The sequence below is a fragment of the Scyliorhinus canicula genome, chromosome 9 (assembly GCF_902713615.1).
Source record: "Scyliorhinus canicula chromosome 9, sScyCan1.1, whole genome shotgun sequence".
In the NCBI taxonomy this organism is placed as follows: domain Eukaryota; kingdom Metazoa; phylum Chordata; class Chondrichthyes; order Carcharhiniformes; family Scyliorhinidae; genus Scyliorhinus; species Scyliorhinus canicula.
The window spans coordinates 20,190,676-20,207,173 of record NC_052154.1 but is presented as its reverse complement, the minus strand read 5'-3'; the positions used below and the strand labels follow the sequence as shown (position 1 = coordinate 20,207,173).

The following is a 16,498-nucleotide window of genomic DNA, read 5'->3' as shown; positions in this document are numbered from 1 at the left end:
CTGTTTGTCGATGTAACATTTGTCAATGTTCTCTGTTGATTATTCTTTTGTCTACTATGTACGTACTGTGTACGTTCCTCGGCCACAGAAAAATACTTTTCACTGTACTTTGGTACATGTGACAATAAATCAAACCAACCAATCAAACAATCATTTGGGGCTGGTTTAGCTCACTAAGCTAAATTGCTGGCTTTTAAAGCAGATCAAGCAGGCCAGCAGCACGGTTCGATTCCCGTACCAGCCTCCCCGGACAGGCGCCGGAATGTGGCGACTAGGGGCTTTTCACAGTAACTTCATTGAAGCCTACTCGTAACAATAAGCGATTTTCATTTCAATTCATTCATTCATTTCATTTCATTTAGTCAGTTCCACTGGGTGTGTCCTGAGTATCCTACAACACTAATCATACTGCTGCCATTTAATTCTCACCTAGACGTACACATGCACATTTGGATGGATTATATATCAAATGAATCTTTGGCAGATGTTTGACACAATTATAGTAATTTTTTTAATGACAAACTACCATTGTCTGTGCTGAGGAACACAGTTAATGAGAGATTTAATCTGATTTCCGTCCAAATTGATGGAACAAATTGGATCATGAATATTTTGATTAATCCTGAGAGTGACTAATGCTGGTTTCTCCAAATTCAGAGTAAGGCTGCCAGTGAAAGCCTGTTGAAGGGAAAATACACATCTCAAACCAGGCACCAAGGCAACGGTAGCACAAACAAAGCCAGGGATCTCTGGATGATGGAAGAGATGAAGGAGTGAATTTTCAAGGAAGGTCAGGGTTGGGATCGGTGATGGGCAGGGCTTGCAATTTGGTGCCCGTGGCAGTCATGTCCATGTGGTGCGAACGATCCCAACCCCAAGCCATGTTCAGAGAGCAAGCAGCAAACAATCAATTTAATTAAATTAATTAAGGGACAGATTGGAGAAACTGAGGCTGTTCTCCCAAGACAAGAAAAAGGGCGAGAGGAGGTTTGAAAAGGTTCAAAATTGTGAGGGATCTGGACAGAGTAGAAATTGAGAAACCCTGAAAGTTCTCATTCCCTGAAGGATCGGGACGTAGTGGACACTGATGTAGGTGAATGGCAAAAGCACAAAAGACAACATGGGAAAAATATTTTTAATGCTGACAGTGGCTAATACACTGCCTGAGAATGTGGTGGAGGCAAATTCAATGTTAACCTTCAAAAGGGACAGTAGAGCTTCTTTAAATATATAAAAAAGAAGAGATAAGCCAAAGTAAATATAGGCCCTTTAAAGAATGAGACTGGGGAAATAATAACGGGGAACCAGGAAACAGCAGAGGAGTTAAATAAATACTTTGTATCAGTCTTCATTGTAGAAGACACTAATAACATTCCAAAAATACTACATAATCAAGGGACAAATGTGGGGCGGGGGGGGGGGGGGAGAGTAAATACAATAACTATCACGAGAGAAAAAGTACTGGGGAAACTAATAGGCCTGTTCCTGTGCTGTACTTTTCTTTGTTCTTTAGAGGGATACGGACCCCGGGAGTGGAGAAGATTTTAGTTTAGACGGGCAGCATGGTCGGCGCAGGCTTGGAGGGCCGAAGGGCCTGTTCCTGTGCTGTACACTTCTTTGTTTTTGTAAAGGCCAATAAGTCTCTGGACCTGATGGGTTGCATCCTAGGATATTAAAGGTAGTAGCTACAGAGATAATGGTGGCACAGGTAGTAAGCTTCTAAGCATCTTTAGATTCTGGAAAAGTTCCAAAGGTTTGGAAAACTGCCAATGTAACACCTTTATTCAAAAAGAAAGTGAGACAAAAGCAGGTAACTGTAGGCCAGTTAGCTTAACATCTGTCATGGGAAAATGTTAGAGTCTATTATAAAGAATGTAATCGCAGAGCATTTCAAAATACTGTTATAACCCTCATGGGTCTTACAGGGTAGAGATGATTAACTATCCTGTTGATCTTGCAGAATACGAACTCCCCCGATAAGGGAGTAGGAGACCCTTAACAGTACTTAGCTTTGTATAATCAGAATCTGCCTGTAAGGCACCGACTAGAGAAGACCCAGTAAGGAACTACCGGAGCTTTAAATAATAAGTTATTGTTAAATAAAGTACATTTTTGTTTCGACCCACACAGTGTAGACTCATTGTTGCCCTTTACAAAAAATATGTAATATAAGCAAGCAGAGTCAGCATGGATTCATGTAGGGGAAATCATACCTGACAAATTTATTAGAATTCTTTGAGGTGGTAAGAAATGAAATGAAAAAATGAAAATCGCTTATTGTCACGAGTAGGCTTCAATGAAGTTACTGCGAAAAGCCCCTAGTCGCCACATGTCCGGGGAGGCTGGTGTGGGAATTGAACCGTGCTGCTGGCCTGCTTGGTCTGCTTTAAAAGCCAGCGATTTAGCCGAGTGAGCTAAACCAGCCCCTGGAACCAGAAAATGTAACATACTTAGATTTCCCCAAAGTGTTCGATAAGGTACCTCACAAAAGTCTACTTAATAAGCTAAAGATCCCATGGTGTTGGGGGCAGTATATTAGCATGGATAGAGGATTGGCTAATTAGTAGAAGACAGAGAGTTAGGATAAGTGGAGCATTTTCAGAATGGCAACACATAACTAGTGGCGTGCCACAGGGATCAGTGCTGGGGCTACAATTATTTACAACAATTATGAATGACTTGAATGAGGGAAGTGAATGTACTATGTCCGAGTTTTGGGTGAAACAAAAATAGCGGGAAGGCAAGTGGTGAGGATGTCACAAAGGGTGAGATTCTCTGCAAATGCGGAGAATCGTAAAGGCTGCCGTGGGACAGGCCGTGACCCAGGGCAGCCCTCATGCCCACTTCCGGGGCCGATTCTCCCCCCCGGGAGGGGCTAGGAGCGCGGCCCCGTGTGTCACGGCGGCACGGCCTTGACGACGGTCGTCAATGCCGCACGTCAAGCGTCATGCCGGCTGACGCAGCCGATGACGTCGGCCGCACAAGACGTGGCGGCTTGATCTTGCAGGGTGGCGGAGGGAAAAGAGTGCGTCCGTTATGGACGCACGGCCCGCGATCGGTGGGCACCGATCACGGGCCTATGCCCCCCTTAGCACGGCCGTGGTACTGCCATGCCAATCGGGCCCCCAAATGCCCCAAACAGGCATCTGGTGCCCGTTTGACAATGGCAGTGAGCATGTGTGTTTGCTGCCGTGTTGAAACGGGTGTGAAGGCCTGGCCGCTCGGCCCATCGGCCTCGGAGAATCGCCGCTCACCGTAAAAAACGGCGAGCTGCGATTTGTGGCATGGGTCGGTCGTGGCGGGGGGAGAATAGCGGGAGGGTGTGGGGGGCGGAGAATCGCGCGGGTCTACGGAATGATATAGACAGGTTAAGTGAGTGACTGGGCCAAACTCGGCAGATGGAATATAATGTAAGAAAATGTGAAATTATGCACTTTGGTAGGATAAATAAAGGAGCTGAATATTATTGAAATGGAGAAAGTCTGTAGAAGGCTGCAGCACAGAGAAACTTGGTGGTCCTTGCACATAAATCACAAAAAGCTAGCATTGCAAATTCAGAAAGTAATAGGGAAGGCAAATAGAATATTGGCCCTTATTTCAAAATGGGGAAGTGCTGCTAAAACCATGCAAGGCACTAGTTAGACCACACCTGGAATCCTGTGAACAACTTTGGTCCCCTTATCTAAGGAAAGTTCACAGAATTTGCAGGGCAGAAGGAGGCCATTCGGCCCATTGAGTCTGCATCGATCCTTGGAAAGAGCACCCTACCTAAGCCCACACCTCCACCCTATCGCTGTAACCCAGTAACCCCACAGAACATTTTTGGACACGAAGGGCAATTAACCTGCACATCTATGGACTGTGGGAGGAAACCGGAGCACCCGGAGGAAACCCACGCAGACACGGGGAGAATGTGCAGACTCCACACAGGCAGTGACGCAAACCAGGAATCAAATCTGGAACCCTGGAGCTGTGAAGCAGCAGTGCTAACCATTATGCTACCATGCCCCCCCCACCCCCTCTGTACTACCGTGCCACCCCCCCACCCGCACTGTGCTACCTTTTCCCCCCACTGTGCTACCATGCCCCCCCCCCCCCAAATCTGGCTACCCGTGCCAGTTATACTGGCATTGGAGGCAGCCCAGAGAAGGTGCACTATGTTGATCCTTGGTATGGTGGGATTTTCTGATGAGGAGAGGTTGAATACGTTGGACCTGTACTCATTGGTCTTTTAGAAGAATGAGCGGCGACCTTATTGAGTCATAGAGGATTCTCAGGGGGCTTGACAATGTGGAAACTGAGAAGCTGTTTCCTCTTATGGGAGAGTCTAGGGCAAGAGGGCATAATCTCAGAGTAAGGGGTCACCCAGTTAAGACAGAGATGAGGAGAAATTTCTTCTCTCAGAAGGTGTGGAATTCTTTACAGCAGAGGGCTGTCGTGGTTGGGTCGCTACGTATGTTCAAGGCTGAGATGGACAAATTTATAATCAGTAAGGGAATCGAGGGTTATGGAGTTAAGGTGGGAAAGTGGAGTTGAACATTGTCACATCAGATCAGTCACTATCTCATAGAATGGTGGAGCAGAGCCGATGGGCTAAATGGCCCACCTCTGATCCTATATTTTATGGTTTTCTGGGAATTGGAAATTACCTCAAGAGAAACAATTTGGAAGGCAATGGAGAAAAGGTGGGTGAGTAGGATTGGCTGAGTTGTCCTTGCATTGAGTTAACATGAACAGGACAGGTTGAAGGGCCTTCTTTTGTGCTGTCACCATTCTTTAATTTTATGATTCTATACAACGGAATAAGAAAACAGAGCAAAGGAAGATCAGTTACAAAAAAAGATCAAATTAACTTAATCTTGGCCAAATACAGTGATGTTGAAATACAGAACCTCTGCAAAATCTATTTAAATGTTTTGTCATGACCCCTTGACGTTGTTGGGTCTGCGTTATTGAATCGCAGATACGCGGCACAATATGCTGCAATTATCAAACAGTTCATATATTGGCGTGAAGTATATTTATGCCATATGTAGTCTGGCCCGTGATCGGGGCCCACCGATTGGCGGGCCGGCCACTCTGTCCCCCTGTCTCTTTTCCTACGTGCTGGCCCCTGTGCTCCTGCGCCATGTTGTGTCGGGTCCGGCGCGCTGAGGGAGGCCACCGTGCATGTGCGCATTGGCGCTGGCGCCACTGCACATGTGCAGATCCCACAGCGCCCAGTTCACGCCGGGATCAGCAGCTGGAGCGGTGTGAACCGCTCCAGCACCGTGCTGGCCTCCTATAGGGGCCAGAATTACTCCTGGCAGCGGCCCATTCATGCCGTAGTAAAACGCGACGGCGTTTATGACGGCGTGGGCACTCTGCCGCGGGATGGGAGAATCCTGCGGAGAGTTTTGCGTTTTGAAGATTGTGGGAAATGCATCTTCAAAATTCCAAGATCAACTTTAGACAAAGATAAAAATATGATCCTCTGGAATGTGATTCCTCTCATTCCACCATTAAAGCAATCTCACGACTTCAGATGCGGTAAACACTGCACTGTTCTGAAACCACTGGTAGGCACAAAGGAAAAAGAAATACAACTAAACCATTATTCTTACTTGACGTCAGCACCATCCAGCACAAGTCACAAGAGAACCACCAAAAGCAGGGAACCCATCATGTTTTCTCTTGCCCAGCCCAAAATGCTGAGGCTGATTCTATTCCAACTGCTTGGCGCGATCAGGCAGCACGGTAGCATGGTGGTTAGCATAAATGCTTCACAGCTCCAGGGTCCCAGGTTCGGTTCCCGGCTGGGTCACTGTCTGTGCGGAGTCTGCATGTCCTCCCCGTGTGTGCGTGGGTTTCCTCCGGGTGCTCCGGTTTCCTCCCACAGTCCAAAGATGTGCGGGTTAGGTGGATTGGCCATGCTAAATTGCCCTTAGTGTCCTAATAAAAGTAGGGTTAAGGGGGGGGGGTTGTTGGGTTACAGGTATAGGGTGGATAAGTGGGTTTGAGTAGGGTGATCATTGCTCGGCACAACATCGAGGGCCGAAGGGCCTGTTCTGTGCTGTACTGTTCTATGTTCTATGTTCTATGCTTCCCCAGCTGGAATCAAATACCTCATAACAAACTGGACTTTGAAACTTAACCACCTATCCTGTGTACCCTGGTGCAACATTGAGAGGCATATTTAGCCACAAGGCCATCAGAAGGTTTGCATCGCCTGCTATCTTACCAACCTATTAGCAACTCCGTGGGGTAGATCTTGATTTTGCATGATTGCGTCAAGCGAGTGATAGAAAGCAGAAAGGTAGGGCGGTGACACAGTGTTTGGCACTGCTGCCTCACAGGGTTCGATTCCGGTCTCGGATAACTGTCTGTGTGGAGTTTTCACATTCTGCCCGTGTCTGTATGGGTTTCCTCCAAGTGCTCCGGTTTCCTCCCGCGGTCTGGAGATGTGCAGGATTGGCCATGATAAAATTACCCATTAGTGTCCAAAGGTTAGTAGAGGTTTTTTTTTTCTTTACTTGCTCTTGGGATGTGGGCGTCGCAGGCAACGCCAGCATTTGTTACCCGTCCCTAATTGCCCTCGAACTATGCAATTTTAAGAGTCAACTACATTGCTGCGGCCTGGAGTCACATGTAGGCCAGACCGGGTAAGAGCGGCAGATTTCCTTCCCGAAAGGACATTAGTGAACCAGATGGGTTTTATGACAATCAGGAATGGTTTCATGGTCATCATTAGACTTTTAATTCCAGATTTTTTATTCAATTCAAATTTCACCATCTGCTGTGGTAGGATTTGATCCCGGGTTCCCAGGGCTTTTACCCTGGGTGTCTGGTTTACTAGCCCAGTGACAATACCTCTCTGCCATTGGTAGAGATGGGGCGGGGGAGTGGGGTGCTCTTTCAGAGGATCTGAATGAACTGGATGGGCCTAATGGCCTCCTCTTGCACAGTAGGATTCTATGATTCTGTGATCTTCTCCCCAGTCAGAAACAAGCCCACCTTTCACCTGAGGGAATTAAATAAGCTTAAAAAAAAAAGAAAGCTGACATGCTGTTTGACATTTCTCCCCAAACTTTGACCGGAATTCTCTGGTCATCGCTATTCAATTTTCCCTCCAGCAGTGCAGCCATCCTAGCTCAAAATGTCAAGTACCTTTCTCTGGAAAGATATAAGCATGAACGTTGGTGTTTAAAACCATCATTATTAAATGTTCACAATATATCTTTTTTTCACTTAGAGCCTTGTCAGGAAGATTGCGAGGCTCAATAGCCTTTTATATTATAACGCTGGTGCTGTTGATAGCTCTTTTGAAATAGCTCTAACATTTCAACCTGTGCGGCACTTTCTACCCCACAGTAAATAGATAGAATCCTTAGCACCAGCTGTTATCCAGCCTTGTTATTTTAAACCTATTTATTGTCGCGTTAGCCATCATTGTTTTTCCCATTCTGTCACTCATCTTCTTCTACCTTTATCTTCTATCTTTGACAACAGTGCTGGTCAATTTCCTCAAGGGGTCCCCAGTCAGACATTGAGGCTTTTCATTAGTGTCCATCTGCAAGAGACCTGTTGTAAGTGGCCATCCTAAATGCCTGAAAAAATACTGCAACTAATTTCAGATTGGATGATTTGCAACAATCCTGAGGGGGAGGTGGCAGGACATTTATCCAAGAGATTCAACTTCACTGCACCTATTTCTGACCCATATACAAGTTCCAACTTCTACCCCCAACCCGTTTTGTACATTTTCGGTCTACTTATCCAGCTTGTGCAAACTCAAATAAAACTTGGGGCCTGACACACTATAAATTCTAGAAAGGTTAGAGAGGAAATAATCTATTTAACGTCGAGGCCGAGATCGCAGATTCTAAGCTGCTACAGTACTGTGCCGGAATATTGAAAGCGCACTCTGCAAGTCTGCAGTCAACTGCACCAATTCATGAGTTGTTTTAGAACCACATCATTGAAGTTTGCCCCCATCACGGTGTACCAAAAATGGAGGAGTGTGTTCTGTCTGTTGGATGCTTCTAAAGAACGAGTTTACGCTTTTATTACAGCTAGTCTACACAGGAAGTCTTCTCCCACTGTGATGTATGAGTCTTGTGGAATAACACAGAAATTCATTTAATTTAAAGCTGTAATAAAAAAAAGCAATAAATAAACCAAATCCACATAATACTTTTCATATTTTTTCCCTCTATCACTTGGAACTCGGAAGGAATATGAGGAACAAAATGTAACAGTAGATTGCCATCTGCTGGTAAATGCATGCAGTACAGAACTTTCCAGAAAGCTGAGTTGTCACCTTCAGAAATTGCACTCTTGGACGTTTAATCCTCCAGGAGTGTCTTGTGAACTTGGGCTCTCTGTGATTTTACAACAATTATCTTATGAAAATAGCGCTTGCCTATGGTGAGACTAGGTTCGGGGTGGGTGGAGGGAGGAGGGGTTTACGTTGGTGACGGATTCTCTCGCCGACTGCCACGGTCCCCAGATCGCCTCCCTTGGGGAAGGCCCGCCGGAGTTAAATGCCCATCAGACATCCGAATGGCCGATGTTCGGTCTTCCCGGGACTTAGAGCCCTGGGGGGGGGGGGGGGGGGGGGGGGGGGGGGGGTGGAAATCCTGCCCTGAGAGCTGCCGGCCAATCAAAGGCCAGTAGCTCTTCATTGCCCGGCGTCAGGGAGCTCCGGCTTCTGCCGGCCAGAAAATTACACTTGATGAAGGACCAAGGCCACAGGGTAAGTGAGGGGGGGAATGGAGCGGGGGAGGGGGTCGGAAGAAAGGGCAGGGGGTTGGCTGTCAGCAGATCCAATGCCCTGGGTGTCAGCCTTGAATCATTCTTGACAAGTGCTGAATAAATGCCAGCACTTCCTTCTTGTGAAGTGTGGTCACTGTCTTAATTTGGGAAACAGCAGAAAAATTGCTCACAGCAAGGGGAAGGGAATGCAATAATGACTAAATAATCTGTTTGATTAATATTGGTTGAGAGATAAATATTGGCCAAGACAGCAGGGCTAGCTCGCTGCTCTTCTTCAAAATAGTGCCATGGGATCTTTTAAATCCAGCTGGGTTTAATAACTCATCCAAACATCAGTGCCTTCAACAGCGCAGCATTCCTTCAATACTGCAACCGGAGCGATTGGTTAGATTCTGCGCTCAATTATTTGAAGTCAGGCCTGAAGCCATACAGGGCCATGGTGAGGCCACAACTGGAATATTGTGTGCAGTTTTGGTCTCCTTTTCTGAGGAAGGATGTTCTTGCTCACGAGGGAGTGTAGCGAAGGTTGATTCCAGGGATGGCGGGACAGTCATATGAGGAGAGATCGACTGGGTTGGGATTGTTCTCGCTGGAGTTCAGAAGAATGAGAGGGGATCTCATAGAGATATAAAATTCTAAGAGGACTAGACAGTGTAGATGCAGGGAAGAGTTTCCAATGGAGGGTGTGTCCAGAACCAGGGGTCACAGTCTGAAGATTCAGGGTAAACCATTTCGGACAGAGATAAGGAGACATTTCTTCACCCAAAGTGTGGTGAGCCTGTGGAATTCATTACCACAGGAAGTAGTTGATGCTAAAACATTGAATATAGTCAAAAGGCGGCTGGATACAGCACTTGGGGAGAATGGAATCAAAGGCTATGGAGAGAAAGCAGGATTAGGCTATTGAGTTGGATGATCAGCCATGATCGTGATCAATGGCAGAGTAGGCTCGAAGGGCCAAAAGGCCTCCTCCTGCTCCTATCTTCTATGTATCTATGTACCCTCCTGACTCAGGGCCATAGCTTGCATTCTTAAAGTTTATGGGGTGAATTTTCTGCTGACGGGTTTCTCCGATCTGCCGGCAGCACACACCTGCCTGCGGGTTTCCAAGCGGCGTGGAATGGCTACAATGGGAAATCCCATTGGCCAGCGGCAGAACGGAGAATCATACTGCCAGCGATCGCCCGCCGCTGAGAAACACACGACTGGGGAGCGGAGAATTCACCCCTATGAATTTGTGCAGATTATCCGGGCTGACATTTGATGCAAAATTCTGTTGCAATCATGAAGCCAATGGATGGAATTGTTCCAAAATTGTGCAAAGTGTTGGATCATGCGAGAAAAGCTGTGTGAAGCCAGCTGGTTTCAAAACCACTTTTTCTTGCCTGATTGAACGACACTCGATGCAATTTCAGGGTGCTGTCGGGAATCACACAGCCAGCTGGAGGGGCGGGGCCTGAACCCGCCGCCAACGCTGGATTCTGTAATCGGGACACCATTGTTAAAGGGTGGCCCAATTTCGAAGCTAAATGTACCGTTCCCACCATCCCCCTCCCCCAAACACCCCATGGCCATCGAGACTCATCACATGGTCATCGTGAACCTCCCCCTACGGACAAGGCCCCCCCCCCACCAAGGACATTGGGAATGCAGGCAGATAAGGGGAACACTTCCTCCCCATGCAGATGGAGAGCAACCCACAATAGAAGAGGGTAACACCCCTGCCAGTGTCCCATACCCCTGGAATTTCTTCTTCGAAAACCAGCAGGGATTTGTGCCGACGTGATGTCATGCCACCGGGGGGGGGGGGGGGGAACAGCCATCATTGGCGGATGGTGTGGCGCCAAGCCCAGTAATCAGGTTATAGTTTATTGAAATGTTTGGAAATTGGGTTGTGAACCAGATTATGTCACCGGCAGAAGGCGAGGAAGATTTCAAACAGACCTCATCGGCTTGAATCCCGTATTTGGCTGCTCGCGTGATTTAGCGGCCATTATGGGATTTACGCTGTGACGAACAGTCCCGCTAAATCCCAATCAGTGCATTTTGGATAAGATATTAAACTGAAACCCAAAGAAGAGTAGGGACATTCTCCCAGATTCGTAGCACACAGCCTCAAACAACACTATCAAAAACATACCGGTTGGATCAGAACTTCCCTGGAGTGGCAATCAGCTGCCGGCCTGCTGGGGTTTGGGGTGATTCAGGCCTCGGGGGGGGGGGGGGCGTAGGGGGCTGTGACGAGGGCTGGGTCCACTCAGGCTTTGGGGAGAGGGGCGCAGAGGAGTCCCGTATGAGTGGGGGGAATTCCATGGAGAGGTAGTCAGGGGGTGGGGAGAGACCCTCTGGGGTGGGGGTGTTCCGTGGAGGGGTAATTGGGTAGCGGGGACAGTCCCCTGGGGTTTAATCTGGGTCTGTACAATAGCTACCCAGAAGTTGGGTAACTATTAGTGTAACCCGGTCAGAAGCATCTGGAGTTTGAGATTTAAACCATGTTTTTGGATACTTCCTGGTGCAGGGCAATTAGTCAGGGAAAATTTGCACTTCCAGGCAATTACCATGGAAACATTGGGCGGGATTCTCTGGGAACCGGCAGGGCGGGCCTTACCGGCGCCAAGGAGTGGCGTGAACCACTCCGGCGTCGGGCCGCCCGGAAGGTGTGGAATCCTCCGCACCTCCGGGGGCTAGGCCGGCACTGGAGTGGTTGGCACTGCGCCAACCGGTGCCAAAGGGCCTCCACCAGCCGGTGCAAGTTGGCGCATGCACAGGAGCGCCAGCGTATTCTGGTGCATGCGCAGAACCGCTGCCGTGTTTCCTGCGCATGCGCAGGGGGTTTCTTCTCCACGCCGGTGCCCTCAGATCCAGGTCCCGCTGGTAGGAACCTGGTCTAATCCACGCCGGCGGGATTGGCCGCAAAAGGGGCGGCCACTTGGCCCATCAGGGCCTGGAGAATCTCCGGGGGGGACTGCTGCCAACGGCCCCCGACTGGCGTGGCGCAATCCCCGCCCCCGCCCAAAATCTGGTGCCGGTGAATTCGGCATCCGGCGTCGGAGCAGCGGGATACACGCCGCCCCCCGGCGATTCTCGGCAGGCGGTCGGAGAATCCAGCCCCTTAATTGTGAAGTTCAGAGAGGGATTCCTCAGCTTATTTCTGGGGTCCCCCCCCGCCACACCCCCAACCTCTCCTGGTCTTATCCTCCATTGCGGGACCCAATGTGGAATTTGGTTGCAATCAGGTCTACATCACAACAGTGGCTACTCTTTCAGAGCACTTACATGGGTGTAAAACAATTTGTTTTATAAATGCAAATGCAAGTTACTTCTTGTTATTAATTTACTGAAAACAAAATGTTTCAGGGCAAGGTGTATAAGGTTTGAACATGAACACTGGTGATTTAACAGCAACTTTTTGTTTTGCAAAGCTGTACAGAATGAAAGGGACAAAATTAGCATTCGCAGAAGCAGCTATGAAGATATTGGATCGCTTTCTATTGCGACATTGGTACAAGCAGAAGCAATGGCTTGGCAGGTAACTTCCCCGAAACAAATTAACATAGTGATCGTCAAAGCTATCAGATGAGAGGCAGCACAGTGACGCAGTGGTTAGCACAGCTGCCTCGCGGCGCCGAGGTCCCAGGTTCGATCCTGGCTCTGGGTCACTGTCTGTGTGGAGTTTGCACATTCTCCCCGTGTTTGCGTGAGTTTCGCCCCCACAACCCAAAGATGTGCAGAGTAGGTGGATTGGCCACGCTAAATTGCCCCTTAATTGGAAAAATGAATTGGGTACTCTAGATTTATATTAAAAAAGCTATGAGATGATACCTTGCAAATAATTTATCAATGAAAAATATAATTCAATAATTATTTTCATACCATTATATCTGGAAACATTGTGATTTGGTGTGTTTGGCAAAGTTAATTAGGTCATGTGCTTTCATAAACTGTGTAAATGGAGCCCAAGAAGTTTGTAAACATTATTTTATCTCTGAGTCCAAAGGTTGTGGATTCAGGTCCTACTCAGGACTTGAGCACAAGTATCAAATTTGACAATCCATCAGTACTGTATTTGAGCACCGCACTTTCAGATGAGGTGATAAACCAAGATCCCATCTGCCCAAGATCCCATGGTGCTACTTAAAAGAAAAAATAAGGATTGGTCATTGTCCTTAACTTTCTGGCTGCCCAGTGCTGGATTTGAGGCATGGGGTACACCAAAAATGTGCTGGGGAATCCCTCTCAGAGGTTACCAGGGAACAGGTTAGACAACAAATGTCCAGAAGGGCTAACATCCCCTGGACAATTGCACTATGCTGGGAACCGTCTGTCAAAGCGATTTTAAATTGATCACTTTGGATGGTTTTACCTTCACTAATAGTTGTATTATACGTTAATAGTTACTCTGGAAGAGTTAGAAGAAATAAAACCACTTCTAACTTCAGTATTTTAAAGTCCTAGACCCCCCCCCCCCCCCCCCCCCGCCCTGAATCAACCTGACCCCCACCCCAACCCAAGATGCTTCCTTTGGACATGGACACTAGAGACAGGGATGAGTTGCCTGAATCGCTCCCGGACTGAGCCAGGAAGGTCGGGCCAGGCAGTTAAGAATTTTAGTGCAGTTAAGTGGGTTTGGAGTGGCAATCCGGTGCTGATTCTGGCTCGGGATGGAGAATGTCCAGACATGCCTGGGTAAAAAGTGGCCGGACTTGTGAGGATCTCATTCTGGGGCCTGGGTGGGATGAAATTAGGCCCAATGATCCCTGGAACAGATGTTAGGAGGCAGGAGGGTGGATCAGTTGGTTAGGAGACTTGTTCAGTTCTCTGTGACCTGGTCCCAGTCCTCTAGAGTTCGCCACTCACCCCCCTCTCACCCAATCCTCATGGCCCCCATATCTCCATTACACAGGGTGGCATGGTGGCACATTGGTTAGCACTGCTGTCTAACAGCGCCAGAGGCCCAGGTTCAATTCTCGCCTTGAGTGAAACTGTCTCTGTTGAATAGAGTGAGATGACTATGGCCCTTTAGGACGATGGATGGATGGATGGATGGATGGATGGACGGACAATGAATGAGTGAATAAATGAATGAGTGAATAAATGAATGAGTGAATAAATGAATGTGTGAATGAATGAATGAATGAACAAATTGTCTTGAACTGATGCGATACCAATTGGCCTGTCAATCAAATTAGTCCAACTGAGGGATTGCTTAACAATCATTGACAGCTGTAGCCAGTCCCTTTTATAGTTTGAAGAGTGAGAGATTTTTTTAAAAATTCCTCCGGTCATGACAGTTACACAAAACTTATCCTCCCGAAAAGAGCTTTCACGTTTACTCCATCAGTTTGTGACCCCCACACTGTTGGTTAAGTCACTTGGAACAGCCAAAGTGGGGTCCATTTATCAGGAGCGGCATGGTAGCACAGAGGTTAGCACAGTTTATTCACAGCTCCAGCGTCCCAGGTTCGATTCCCGGCTTGGGTCACTGTCTGTGCGGAGTCTGCACGTTCTCCCCGTGTCTGCGTGGATTTCCTCCAGGTGCTCCAGTTTCCACCCACAATCCAAAGATGTGCAGGTTAGGTGGATTGGCCATGCTAATTGCCCTTCGTGTCCAAAAAGGTTGGGTGGGGTTACTGGGTTATGGGGATAGGGTGGAGATGTGGATTTTAGTAGGGTGCTCTTTCCAAGGGCCGATGCAGACACAATGGGCCGAATGGCCTCCTTCTGCACTGTAAATTCTGTGATTCTATGATTTCTATGTCCAAATTGTCCTGCGAAGTTTGGGTTTCCCCGCTGTGTGATTTACAACCCAACTTCCTTTCCCCTACCAGCAAAATTGGACCTGTCAGAAATTGAGTGTTCCCGGCAAAAATTCATACATTACAGCAGTGACTCTCAAAACATTTCTTAGACTTTAAAACACTTTGAGGTGTGCTGATGTCAAGAAGGATGCTATATCAGTGCGAGTCTTTATTTTCCAAGTGTATCTTAAAATTGTATCAATCTTAATCAAACTGTGACATTTACAATGTATCTAGTGTTTGGGTTGTATTTATATTTACAAGTGGTGACAGGACTGTAAAGGTTACAACAGCCGTGGAGTTACTGAGTCACCAACAAACTAACTTGGTGAACTGCTGAAAATGCAAACAAGTTTTTTATGGTTTGAAAGCACGATGGAAGATACAATAGTCAAATTGGGGAAAGGCATGGAGTAAATCATGTCTAGAGAGGAGGAGCTATGTAGAAATAGATAATATTACAAAGCAGCACAGTTACTATATATTATCTTGTGATTGCCGTTAAAGGCTGATCGGAGCCATCACTAAATGGAAAGGGTAGAGAAACGAATTTTGCCATTTATGACAAAAGGAATAGAGTACAAAAGTAGGGAAGTGTTGCTGCAATTGTACAAGGCATTGGTAAGGCCACACCTCGGCCGGCGGCGGAGGGGTTGGCGCCGTGCCAAGCGGTGCCAAAGGGCCGCCGTGGTCCTGTACATGCGCAGAACCACTGGCGTGTTCCGGCGCATGCGCAGACCCGCCGGCGTGTTCCTGCGCATACGCAGGGGGGTTCTTCTCCGCACCGGCCATGGCGGAGCCTTACAGAGGCCGGCGCGGAGGGAAAGAGTGCCCCCATGGCACAGGCCCGCCCGCAGATCGGTGGGCCCCGGTCGCGGGCAAGGCCACCGTGGGGGCCCTCCCCCAGGGCCGGATCGCCTTGCACCCCCCCCGAGGACCCCGTTAGACGGCAAACAAGCCAGGTCCCGCCATGATGGACCATGTCCATTTCACGCCGGCGGGACTGGCCTCCATCGTGGCCCGGAGAATTGTCGGGAGGGCCGCTGCCGATGGTCCATGACCGGCGCGGCATGATCTCCGCCCGAAAACCGACCCCGGAGAATTCGGCAGGTGGCGTCGGAGCGGCAGGGCGGGATTCATGCCGCCCCCCCGAGTATTCTCCAACCCGGTGGGGGGTCGGAGAATCCCTCCCTAGATCTATACTCTCTAAAGTTCAGAAGAACGAGTGGAGATCAAATTGAGATATATAAGATGATAGAGGAATTGACAAAGTAGACGTGGAGTGGATATTTCCTCGTGTTGGGCAATTTAGAATGAGAGGTCAGAGCGTTAAGATCAAGGGTAGCAGTTGTGAATGGAGGCCTCCTGCAACCCAGGATCCTGGAACACCACATCAGTGGGTGGGGGGAGAATCTCCAGGTGGATCCCCCAGATTCTATACCATCAAGGAGATCTATCTTCCTGCCTTAGAATGTTCCTGGAGATCCATCTTCTTCCTCAGAAGGTCCATTGTCCGGTCTCAAAATGCCCCCGTGAGATCCAACTTCATTTTCAGGAGGTTTACTTTCTTTCTTCAATGTCAGTGATGTTGGACGCCTTTCCAATAAGGCATCTGGTTACAATGTTGGACTATGTGCCATCAGGCTTTCCCCACCACAGAATATGGCACAAAACACCCGATGCATAATTAATGAGTTTGGGGACGGATGATATGGCATGATTCCCGGCTAATCTCCACAGCAGGAAACACTTCACAATCCCGCCCCAGCCATGGGACTTGGTCCCGGGTGGGAGGAATCCACCTAATTACTCTAGGGCAGTATGAAGGACTCACATCCCCTGCCTTAGTAGCAAGACATATTTTGCAATCACCAGAAGCCATTAAGACTAATTACTTGCACAATGGGACCTTGGCTAAGGCATCTTCAAGACATGAGCTGATCAAG

At 48.2% G+C, this 16,498-nt stretch overlaps 1 protein-coding gene across 6 annotated transcripts in view; it reads left to right on the top strand.

Annotated features, from left to right (window-relative positions):
- Window positions 1-16,498, top strand: part of LOC119971135 (hepatocyte nuclear factor 4-beta-like) — a 93,705-nt gene that overhangs the window by 56,124 nt on the left and 21,083 nt on the right. For all 6 annotated transcript variants that reach the window (XM_038806304.1, XM_038806305.1, XM_038806308.1 and 3 more), the window contains one exon: window positions 12,177-12,283. In XM_038806304.1, coding sequence (XP_038662232.1) covers window positions 12,177-12,283 — 107 coding nt within the window. The remainder of the gene's footprint in view (window positions 1-12,176; window positions 12,284-16,498) is intronic.